The following is a 13,193-nucleotide window of genomic DNA, read 5'->3' on the forward strand; positions in this document are numbered from 1 at the left end:
AGACAACTACAGAACAACATCTGATGCACCATCTCCAGGACTGGAGGCTGAGGGACAAACACCAAAATTATTGAGACTGAAACTTCATTACATTTGAACTTGGAGGGTTTTTTTTCTATTTTTCATATTGTTTTATTTCATTTTATTTATATATTTTTTTCTTTCATTTACTTATTTTTATTTTTATTCTTATCTTTATTCTTTTTATTTTTTATTTTCAATCCTCCTCTGTCTCTCTAATGCCTACTCAGCTTACGATTGGTTAGTACACTATCTCTCCCTGTTTATATCTTTGAAACTTTTTTGTTTGATTCTTTGTTTTGTTTTTTCCTACTTTCTATTTATTTGTTTTTCCCTTTTTCTTTAACTTCTTTGTTTTCCCTCTCCTCTCACCCTTCCATTCTAAATATCACCATTGTTATTATTACAAGCAAGAAAATACTTAATTGCACACAGTACAGGGACAGAACCAAAACCAAGGCCAATGACAGGAAGACAGAAAAAACAGGGAAACCAGTTTCCCCACAGCAAAAAATTAGTGCAGGAACCAGAGGGAAAGGAAGAAAACAGATACTCAGATCCCGACTCCAACAAAATAAAGATAAACTATGCCAAAGAACCCAAAGAAGCCCACAAGAATAATTTAAAAGAAAACATACTACAGGTAATCAATGAGAATTTTATAGAGATGATACTGGATATGGTCAACCAAAATGTACAGGAGACACTCAAGAAATTCCAAGACAACAAAAATAGAGAATTTGAAAAAGCAAAAGAAGAAATAAAGGAAACCATAGAAGCACTGTATAAACACCAAAGTGAAAGAGAGTACACGATTAATAAAAAGATAAATGAACTCACGACAGAAATAGACAACAGTAAAGAGGAAACCACCCGGTGTGCCTGGTGTGCTGAAGGAGCACTGTGGAGTTGGATATCACTTCTTGGAAGAGAAGATATTTAATGAAGGAGGTGAAGAAAAGAACAAAAAAACAGAGAGGAAAAACAGAAAGTAGCGGCTTGAGGTTTTCAGAGAATAATGCACATTTACTTTTAATGTTGTGAATTTTTTTCCCATGTTGCAAAACAGATGTTACGCACATTTGTGCCTGTATGTAGCAATGTTAAAAGTCTTCACTCTAACACAGAAAGAAATGCAGGGTATAGATGAAAAACAAAAAAAAGAAAGGAAATGAGATTCAGTAGATAGTTGTAATTGTATCTCCTTGTGACTGCTGAATTTATGAATAATGATCTTGATAGTCAAATGTCACAAAAAATATATACAGTGATTGAAAAACTAAGATGTTCTTTTAAAGCTGGTCTTTGGTTTTCTGTTAGTATTTGAAAAGACAAATCTTAATTTTCAGAAATGGCAATGATCTATAAGCGTAGATTTGGATATAAATGAAAAACAACAAAATTTAATCTGTGACAAAAATGGACTTGGTGGAAAAGAAAGAATATGCTTGCACACTGTGAAACAAGTGTTCACATTACTATTGAAGAACAACGTTTGCCTCCCTTGCAAGTGCAAAGCCTGAGTTCAAACCCCAGTACTGCAAAAACAAAACAAAACAAAACAAAACAAAGCTAATAAGAAATATCATCTTCATCTATCACATTAATGGTTACAGCAGAATTTTACAAAACCCAGGTGGAAAGGAAATACCTTACTCTATTAGAGTGATCATTAATGGAACAAACCATTTACAAGAAAATGTATCAATATTTATCTAAACTAAAATGATGTACTTTCACATCAACAGTTCCATTTCATCCTGGCAAAAGTGTGCTAAGACATAAACATACACACCTATATACAAAGTTTTTGAAACAGAAAAAACAGAAATGTTTATTAATAAGAATTTTCTAAAACAATAGACATGTATGATGCAATCACTACAAAGATACACTGATATGAACACCCAAAATGCATAGTGTGGGAAGAGCAAGTTATAGAAAATTATGAACACTGTAGCCTAATATTTGTTAAATACACAGGCAAATTTGTGTCCATATTGTAGGAAACTTGTGCAATTATACACATGAAACTGTAATAAGAAAATATTAATGGTAGAGAGAGGGCAGAAAACTTAGTTTTTTCCACTTTGTATTATTTTGCCATGAGCAACAATGGCTTTATAAGAATAAAAATATATTTGGGACTAATATAAAATAAAGGTTTATACAAACATTTTAATTTTTTAGAAAATTATTAGAATGTGCAATAATTCTAATCATGTTGTGATTGCTTTTTCAACCCTATCTCAAATCAGATAGTAAAAAAGCTAACGTCTGTAACAAATTAAGCAGTTCTCTTTTTTCTCATAGGAAATATAATGCCTCTAAGACTTTACTAAGATCTTAGTGCTTTCTAACTGTATGGTAATCTGAGAGTATGTGGAAGGCTGTGGATTTGTGACATCCCAAACAGTACCATACCTTGTGGCTACACCTTGTTTTTTTTGTTTCTAAAAGGAACTCAGATGAAAGGGTAGAGGCAGAAGGTTGGCAATAGGTCAAACAGGCATTGAAGTACAAGTGATCTTGGTTCCCATGAAAACCAGTGTCCTTGGTGGAATCAGAAAGAAAAGAATTTTAGGTTTTTTTTACCTTATCCCTTCCCTCCTTTGGTTTTCTCTTTTACTCCTTCCTTCTCTCCCTTATATGAAGAGAAGAGAAAATTTTTGGACTTTCTAAATTTATTAATGGGATTTATTGATGGTGTTTCGCTGTCAAATTATAAACCACCCCATGCCAAATTTAAAGTTATCAAACTATCGGTATTATGTACAGAATGATTGTGTTGAAATAAGCCTGGTAGCTTTACAGAAGATTATATGATTTTATGTACTCTAAGATGAAGAATCAAGCTGTTGAGCCCAAACATCAATCTTGAACTCAGGGTTGAGAATTCTTACAAAATTGCAGTGCTTGTTAAATTAAAAGGGAACCACTATTTACTATATATAGGGATTTAGTAAGAACTGTCCAAAAATAACCTTTCAGTGAGAATTGTAGTTATCAGATAACTAGTCTAAAAAGCACATTTAAAATGCACTATTGTTCTCTTCAGCTAACATGTAGAATCACCACAGAACTCATGATGAAAACAAAATACTAGCAGAAAGAAAAACATTCTGTTTTTCCATTGCTTTGAATCTGACAAAAATTTAGAAGTAGGATCATTGTCAACATGTATATCCAAAGAAACAGAGAATGATGGGGAGCATTTCCAAAGGCTTAAAAGAACTTCACTTGATGTGTTTCCAAACAAACGGTCCTTTGCAAAAAGAAAAATGCATTCACCCATGCTAGCTAACCAGATGAATCAGAAACTAATCAAATTCACCTTCAATCAGTACCAATTATGCTCAATAGTCACTGCAACACTTTTCAACATTCTATTGTATTAGTGTACCAAGTTCATGATTGTTCCATGACGAAGTTTACCACCCTTAAAATATCTAGTCACAAAATAGATCTGTCTTCTTCCTCAGAAGTAGGTTAGATGCCATCTAAAGTTTTCTTTTCCTTTGCCAACAGCAAATATATAGAAAAATTTCAGGAGTCATTATCTTTCACTACTACTACATTATCAATAAAAATCAGAATTTTGGAAGTATTACCAATTTTATGACCTTCTATTCTTTTTTTCTTATACCCATATTGGCTATTATTTTCCTATGATTCATCTTTGTGTATAGACCAACAATTAGTTATCCTGAATGGAGAAACACACACATTATATGTATTTATCTTGCTCCAAAGTTCAATGTTGAAGGTTCTTTTCCTTCTTTCCTCCTTTCTTTAATTCTTTTTCTACCTTCCTTCCTTTTTTTCTTTCTCATTCATTCCCTCTTGTTTTCATTGTGATATTGAAGATTGAACCGAGGACCTCATGTATTCTATGCAAGTCCTCCACCACTGAGATGTATCCCCCAGTCCCCAAGGCTTTTTTTCATAACAAAATCAATCTTTATGTGCTCAATAATCCTCAGAGTTTAAAAATATCTTTATATCATTTGGTGATCTGTTAATAAATGTTTTCTTTCTTCTAATAATATTGAATTTATCTACAATAAACCCAGCACTTGGCTTTATTCTCTATCCAAATTTATTTTTAAAAAAGCAATTGTCACATAAAAGCAGATATCTTTTCCAATAACTTTGGAATGTAGCCCTCTACTTAATTAAGGAAACTGGTTTTATAAGACACTTGAGAGTGTAGAGATACAGTCTATATTCAACAAACTAAATCTGTATAATTTTGAAGCCAGTTCCTCATTCCTTAGTACTGTGTGAATTAGCATGCTAGATTTCTGTTCTTACAGCACTGTAATTTTTACACTATATATTAATAATATACTCTATGGAAAAATTTTGGTTTGGGTTCTATTGTCCCTATCACTAAGCTTTTCCTGTTCTTCCATTTGCTTGATCAGAATGGAAATGCATTTTGCTTCTGCAAATCTAATCATATATAAAAAGATGTGATTTGTATAAAATATTTCTCTCAAGACTATTATTCCACTTAGTGGCCCATTTTGTTACCAGGTATCTGCCAAAGTCTGTAATCTAACCAAGCTACAAACACCTTCCAATGATCACTGAAATGTATAACCTTTTAAACTACTTTTAAGGCCAAACACCTTCCACATACTGTATCATACAACTTTTTCAAGAACCATAAAGGAATATATTATTGAGTTTTTTTGAAACAGAAGCTGAACCAGGTTAATTCTCATAGCTTCCTATGACAATAAGTGTTAGAATCTAGTATCTTCCCTCACAATTGTTCAATTCCAAAATCCATTTTTTTCCAATTTGCTTTGCTGCCTCCATTCTTTCTAAGTCCTGATCACTGCTTACTCTGACAGCTATTATTTGATTCTAAGTAAACTAGTTCATATATAAAGTCATTTTCAAGTCATGTCAATTTGTTTTTTTTTTTAATACCTAACTTACAAAGATATAACTTTGACAATGGAATCATAATTGGAGTGGAAAATCAAGGATGCAGTGGAGGAAAAGGCCAGCATTGGTCTAAGAGTTGTCAAGTTGTGAAAAGTGGTCATGACCACTTCCATGTTTAAAATCTTTTAGTGAGTCCAATTGGCTTTCATTTGTTCAACAAATATATAATGGGCATCTCCCAAGTCCCATGTACTGTTTATACATATATATAATATATTGTATATATATATATTTATGTATATAGTTGCAAGTAAAACATGCCAAACACTGTTTCCACGAAGCTTAACAGTACAGGGAGGTGAAAGTAAGAATAAATAGATCATGTAGTGATATGTGTCAGTGAAGAAAAATAGGAAAGTCTAAAAATTTGAGACTGCCTTCATTGTAAAGTCACAGTTTCTTAGCATGGATTATAAAGGCTTTCATCATTTGGCCATCATTTACTTTACACCACTCAAATAAACCCGCTCCATGTCCCATCCTTCTGAAGTTCTTTATCTTTCATACTACCTAGCATCTATTTAACCTTTAAGGCAAATTTCATATCATCTTTGTCAGAAAGTGCTCACATCCCAAATTGTAATTTGCATGCCAGAACAATATAAAATTATCACAGCATTCACAACCCACTATGTTGTAATTTTCCATTTTCAATGTCTATAATCTTCAAATGTACAGCAGATTCACTGATGGCAAGAAGTAGCTGCTTCATCTTGAATCTGTGACTCTTAATATCAACCCTACTAGAGAATAGGCACTCCATAAATGTTTATGGTGGATGAGAATGGCCAAGTGAATAGATGCTTAGATGAAATGAGGCATATTAGGTGTACAAGATTAGAACTTGTACATTAATAATGAAAATTTGAATACTTCACAAATGTGAATTCTGAACACATATTAAATCATGCATAAGAATAGAGAGGATGCTCATTTTTAAAATTTTTTCTTCTCTAGAAATTACAGTTGGACAAATTTTCAACATGAAATAGCTAAAACCCATATTTTTCTGAGACAAAAAGAGTGATATTCCATGACAAAAGACAGAGCTTTTCACCCAAACGTTTTCTTGACATATTTTTCTACAAATGACAAAACCACTAATAAAGACATTCATTAACAGTAGCTCGGTTTTATTCAAATCTGGACTATTCTCAGAAGAATACTAATCCTTCAAGTGTTACAGACTTAGCAACCAATCTTTGATGGAAGAATGTGCACTTTGCTTTGGAAACACAAATTCTTAATGATTAATTTCGAGTTCCCTTTAGTAATATGATGCTCATTTTTGGATTTTCTAGCTCCCAAGAACCTGTATCAAATATTTCAAATGCTGTGAAGACAGAGAGAGAAGTAAGAGGCTCCCACGTAGATCTTTCCAAGGAACACACGGAGACACTATGGCACATGACTTGGTTACTTGAGTGCTATTACTGCCAGAGGTAGAATGGTTATCCATTTGATATATTTTGGTGTGTATGTAGAATATGCCTCGGAATTTATGCAGACATCTTTAACACATATTTTCTCCACAGGAATTTCTTTTGCATCAAGTCTCTCCTGGCAACTCAAGTTGGTATAACAGCCGCAATGGAATTTCTCACTAAAGTAGTTCAGGTCTTCAATTGTAGGTTTTCCATTTACTGCCAACTTTCCATCTTCTTTAACTTTAATAACAAAATTCCTTCCATTTAAATGAAGATAGTCATTTGAGTTCCAATTTTTCCTTTTACACACACCTTGATTCTGGCAAAGCGCATAGCTACACAATCTGGCTGCTAGGGTGACATTGATTAAGTAAGGATTCAATGTAGTCTCCAAAAAACCATTTAGGCGCTGGCAAGATTGCTATAAAGTTACAAGATGGTCAGAAAATCAAGTCACAGGTTAGTTCATATATGAATTAGTTCATTGCAAAAAGCCCCGTTTTTGGTAATATTGAAACTAAAACTGAGGGCCTCACACTTACTAGGAAAGTGCTCTACCATTTTACCATTTGAAACACACTCCCAGTTCCTTGTTTTGTTTTGCTTTAGAATGCTTCTCAAACAGAGTTTAATTCTATTGCCAAGGCCATGGGTCCATTTGCCCCAATTGGAGTCCCAATTTCATTAATAAATAGCTGTATGAATTTGAAGATGTCTCAAGCCTTCTAAATCTTACTCATATCTGAGTGACCTTGGACAGATTAATCAAATTAGCAATGCTTTAATTTTACTGTAACCTTTAAAATGAAGATAATTTTGGAGTATCCCTCATCAAGTTGTTTTGAAGGTGAAGAGATATGATGTATATTAAAATGCTTAATCCAGGGCCTAGAATATCTTCAGTTAATCCATAATAAATCGTAAGTAAATGTAGTAAGGATCACATTTATCTGGCAAGTTTAAAAGAGTGTTGAAAAAGGTTTTCAAAGTCAATGGCTTGAAATAACTAAAAAGATCCAGCTGAGTGTATTTAATATTAAATATCGTATATAGCCAAATTATGTGTACATGATGACAGTTCTTTTACAAATTTGGCAAGGAAGGAGAGATGAGTAGCTGAAATGATTTTTCTTGAGACTGGTGCATTCTAAAACCTGGTATTAGCTTTAAAAACAGAACTGAAGATGTTCCTTTGTTTCATGATTAACAATTCTACCAGTGAGTTGACTATACTACCCCTTGGGCAGACCAAAGGCGGTAATGGTGGTATATTATTAGAAAGATAAGGAATCTTAGAAGCTCCTACTTGAATTGATTTCTTGTCACCTTATTTGAGGTGATGCCCTCAACTGTTGACATGAAAACAGACTCCCTGATATCCACACCCTAATCCCCAGGAACCAGTGACAATTTTAGCTTACATGACCAAAGGAATTTGTAGGTATGATTGAGAGCATGTTCCTTGAGATGAGGAAATTATCCTGAATTATGTGCAAGGACCCAATCTAATTATACAAATCCTTGAAAGTAGAAAAGTATACAAACTTTTCCAGGTGGGTTAGATATCTGAGACAGAAGAAGAAAGAGAAATTGAAGTGTAAAAGGAACTTAAGACACCACTGCTCTTTGAAGACAGAAGATGGTCAAGAACTAAAGAATGTAGGCACATCTATAGGATGGAAATGACCTTTAGTTAACAGTTAGTCAGATAATAGAAATCTCGCTGCTACAACCACAAGGACCTGAATCTGCCAATAACCCAAGTGGGTAAGTGAAGATTCTCTTCTAGAAGGAATGCAGCTTGCTTAATATTAGCCTGTGGTGACCTCTGTGTTGGACCTCTGACCTACAGAACTGTAAGATGGTACATTTGTGTTGTTTAAACCAAGTTTGTTGTAACTTTTATGGAAGCAATAAACAAACTAAAACACCATCTGTCCTCTTAACTCTCCAACAGTATTATATAGTTTAGAATGAAACTCCACTTCTTGACTTGAATACCATCTGATATGAATAACCCTTCCTTTTGCACAGCCTCCCATACCCATGCTCTTTAGACACAGTAGTTGTCTCAGTAGCATGGCGTGTTCATTTTAAACTCCACTATCGTTCCCTCTGCTTGAAATACTCTTTCCTCCAATTTTTAACATGGTTGACTCCCTGTTGTTATTCTGATTGTGCTTTACTTAGACAGTGCCCTTATCAGATATTGTCCTTGTAGACTCACAACCCTGTATTAGTTCTCTGTATAGTACATGTAACACCAAATACTTTTCTCATTTATTTATTTTTTGATGTTATTGGGGTTTAAACACAGAACTTCCTGCTTGCTAGACAGGACTCACACCCTGTATTAATTCTCTGTAAAGTATTTATCACATCAAATATTTTTCTCAGTTTTGCTTTTTGTTTGTTGGTTTCTTTTTGTTTTCTTTTTTAGTAGAACTGGTGTTTGCACACAGGCCTTCATGCTTGCTAGGCAGATGCTCTACCATTTGAGCTACATCTCTAGCTGGTTTTTCTCAGGTCACTTTTGAGATTAGATCTTATTTTTGCCCAGGCTGGTCTGGACCAAGATCCTCCTCGTTTAGGCTTCCTGTCTTGCTGGGATTACAGGGCTGTACCACTATGCTGGCTTTTTTCTGTTGAGACAGAGTCTCATGAACTTTGTTCTTCCCACACTAGCTTGGAACCATAATCCTTCTGATGTTAACCTCCAAAATAAGCATGGGAACATGTCTGCCATAAGTTGAGATGGACGTCTAGAACTGTGACCCTCCCAGACTCAGCCTTGCAATTAGCTAGGATTATAGGCATAAGATACTGGCAGCTGGCTCTCACTTATGTATTTTTAAAGCACTCATTAGCTACAAGAGTACATAGACTCTGTCAATATTCTTCAGCAATATATACCCAGAAACTAGGATATTTGAGAATGTGTAACAAATGAGATGGTATTCAAGCTGCATGTGGAGAGACAAGAGTTAGACAAAAAGAAGACTAAAAGGATGAAAATGATTTGAGAGTCGATACTTTACATAATATGTAGCAAATGAAAATGGAAGTGTGTATGTGCCACTGTATACAAACTCCAATCATGGCCAACATGAACACCTCTGAATACAGAATTGGGGACTGAGTATGCCACCATTGCACAGTATGGCATGTGATGTGGATCCTTAGCTTTTATAGAGTATTTTCATTTCTACAGCCACAGTAGATATAAACAATCTCAAGTGCATGGCTGATATGAAGTAAGTAAAACAACTAATAAATTTTGAATGTCTATTACCTTTATTTTAACATAATTTTTGTATTTCATGTCTTTATAGTTTAATTTTTAATAAAGGCTAAGTTTGGTAATTGACTCACAAAATTCCGAAATATTTAACAATCAAGTCTCACAAGCTGGGAGCTGTGGAGTTGGCTTCATCACACAACTGGATGTAATGAAATGGAGCATGAGAGAATAGTTGACTTCACACTTGCTTTAAGTCAGTTCTAACAACTTCCTATGCATCTGCAAAAACCACTTTCTCATGTTCCCAGTGAATCGGAGGAAACATGGCAGGTGATTGGTGGGTTTATTGATTACAAACAACATAGAATAAGGAAAAGAAATGATAGTAGTATGTTAAAAATGATCATGAATCAAGAAAGTAGCAGGAATATATAGATCAGAATCTATAAGGGACAGCATTGAGACCAAGCCACTAAATAGAAAACAGTCATATTAAAGTTGAAGGAGTATTCCTGAATGAAACTATAACTGAAGATGATTTGAGATGCATGGTAAATGAACATGAGCCTGAGATTAAAGTGATATTAAAAAACAAATGTGACACTTAACTAGTATATCACATCATCCTACTCATTGGAGAATGTCTGATTCATTCCTCAGCTCTTTTATTTTGTTAAAAAAAAAGTAGTGTGGAAAATATATGAATGGTTCCATCATAGAATTAATAATATCCTTGAAAATCTAAGTTATGAATTGAGAAAAACAGCAAATAACATTTGAAATATACTTTGGAAAATAAAAGGTTTTAGATACTTTTCTGACACAGAAAAGTTTATCAAGAAACATAAACCTTCAACTGAATTTCTATTTTCTGTTATTTTACTTTTAGTGGAGATTAAACCCAAGACAATATAATTATACAAAATAAGAAGGGCTAACACTACCTTGAAAGAATTTCACAAATGTGACTTCCTTAAGTTCTTATGAATGAAATAAGAATATTGCTATTCTACCTAAAAGACAGAGAGAGATTGTAAAACTTCTCAAAATGTCTCTCCTGGTCTTAAGAATATAAACTTCATTCTCTACAGATCCTAGGGTAAGACTCCTCAGCAATGAGCTTCATTTAACTTTCTCCACATTTTCACTAGTATTACCATGTCTATCACAGAAAGAAAAGTTCAGCTCCAATTTAGCCTTTCCTTTGATCAAGAGGATTGAAGAAGTGGGAATAAAGACCTGATATGGAGAATTAGACACAGATGAAAATAGAAACCTCCTGACAACAGACACCATGGCAGAAAACTGAAAATTGTAGTGTTGGTTTTGCTGCTCACAAGCCATCTATGCTAAAGAACTTCAGCTATCTCAGTGAATTTGATTCCTCAGTATAAAGCAGGTACAATATTTTCTGCCTTACTACCCAACTAAACAAATGCAAGATATTTTGATTCAGCCAATATTATGTACCTACTACTATGTGACAGTTGAAAAACATTAAAGGTAGAAATATTTTCCTCTATTTTCTACCAATTCAACTTACCTCACTTTGTGATAAAGCAAGAGTTCCCCATACTACAATTCCAGATGCACCCAGAGCAACAGTTTCACCAACTTTATGCACAAGATCTTCCTGCAAATTTGATAGAAAGAATTAGCACAGAAAAATCATAAAGTGCTCTACAAAAAACAGTAAGACCAAAGCTAAGCATACTGATTGAACAATAATTTAAATATTTCTCCACTATATACATCTTTTGCACAGTTATTTCCCTAGCATACAAAATAGACTATTATTGTTTTAAAACCTTCTTTTGACAAGAAAGCACTCTTATAAAAAGAAGAGAAAAAGAACCAGAGTTAATAAATTGTCTCTACCTTGTAACTCTCCAAGGCTACTAAGAGATTACATGATTACATTAAGGATTCAAATATTCTGCACTTATGTACAAATGTGCATTTTCCTAAATGAAATAAAAAGCCAGATTTCACTTCTTTCAAAGTATTAAACTTCCCTAAACAAAATTGGTGAGCACTATTTCATAGCTGTCATATTTTTATTTACTTACCGCATTTATGAATTCCATAGTTTGATCAGTATAAACCAGGCGAATGTATGCAAAAACCGGAAGTGGGTTTTTAGCATCACGCACTTTAGAAACCCTAATTGCTTCCTGTATACGATTACGGACAAACAATGCAGCTTGGTGAGATGACTTTAATATATATTTCAAATAAATTGATGGATAAAGGGCCAGGCTTTCCTTCCATAGCCAATCGAGGTCATTATTTCTTTGTATTTCTATACTAGGGCAGCCTCCATTGTAACTGGCATTTTTATAATACTCATGGTTGTAACAATCAGGAAAAAGATAAAAACCCCATAAGTGCATTGGCCGAAGTCTGATTCCCAATTTTAAAGTCTTTTCCATAAAATTCCTTGCTGCAACTGCAAATTCTGTTTCAGCTTGCTTGGTGGCTTCTTCAACATTAAGATTTGCATTCTTTTGCTGAACCAACTCAATAGACTTAGATTTATAAATATGTTTTCCATTCCAGTTTCTTATCCAGGTTGGTCTCCACTCTTCCCAGTCAATGATAGCCAAGCCTAACTTGTCTGTGGGCATGTAATGCAAAATGTCTTGCTCAGCTTTGGTCAAATGATCTTCTAAGGACATCACCTGGGGGAGTCCTCCATGCACAACCTTTTCTGAACCATTCATGTAAGGATAGTAGCCAAGTCTATCAGTATAAAATATAGTAACATTTTTCCCTGTTTCACTTTTTCGGGGGCTTCCTATTAAAGAGAAGAGGCTCATATCAAGTGGCTTCTTTAACTTTTCTTTACACAATTCAGTTGGGGCATTCCAAGCCAAGAGGAAAGTCACATTTGGTAAAATAGGGGGTGCCCGGACATCTTCAGTCAAGCAACATGGAATCAGAAGCAATATGAACACTGTCTGGTATACTACCTTGCATGGAATGAAGCTCCCAAAAGAGAGGTTCTTGATATTTAGTACTCCCATTGCAAAGAATAATGACTATGAAAAACAATTACTTCTGCTCACATACTTTGGTTTACGCAGTAGTTGACTTAAAAAAGGAGCATAGAAGAGAGTGTAATGAAGTTACTTTGATGGGTAAAGAGGTATAGTGATTATATTACATTTAAATTTATTCTTCTTGCTTTGTGCTTCAGGAATGTTTTGGAAGTTGCATCATCTATAACTGAAAAAACAAGAAATATAGAATATACTGTTACGCATTATTACTGCATTCAAGATTGCAAAATTTGCCTAGTTCTCAACTTTATGTGCAGGAAGTTTCATTCAATTTTAGAAGATAAAAAAAGTACTATTGTGAATAAATAATTATAATTATTTTACCTATAATACAAATTCTAAAATAACCTTTATCTTATATTCCCATATCATTTCTGAGCCTGCAGAGGGATGAATTAAACAGTTTTCCCTCTTGCTTAACCAGGTGTACAGAATGCTTTACCAATGCCTTAGCAAAACTCAAATTGAGTGAAAATATGTTCC

General features: G+C 34.0%; 1 protein-coding gene across 1 annotated transcript; it reads right to left on the minus strand.

Annotated features, from left to right (window-relative positions):
* Positions 1–6,277: 6,277 nt before the first annotated feature.
* On the minus strand, positions 6,278–12,674 carry LOC109702496 (hyaluronidase-5-like). Its single transcript, XM_020187816.1, is given in 4 exon segments — positions 6,278–6,435; positions 6,438–6,828; positions 11,192–11,281; positions 11,718–12,674. Coding segments are annotated over 4 exon segments (1,596 nt in total).
* Positions 12,675–13,193: the final 519 nt, after the last annotated feature.

Source organism: Castor canadensis, chromosome 2 (genome assembly GCF_047511655.1).
Source record: "Castor canadensis chromosome 2, mCasCan1.hap1v2, whole genome shotgun sequence".
NCBI classification, from domain to species: Eukaryota; Metazoa; Chordata; class Mammalia; order Rodentia; family Castoridae; genus Castor; species Castor canadensis.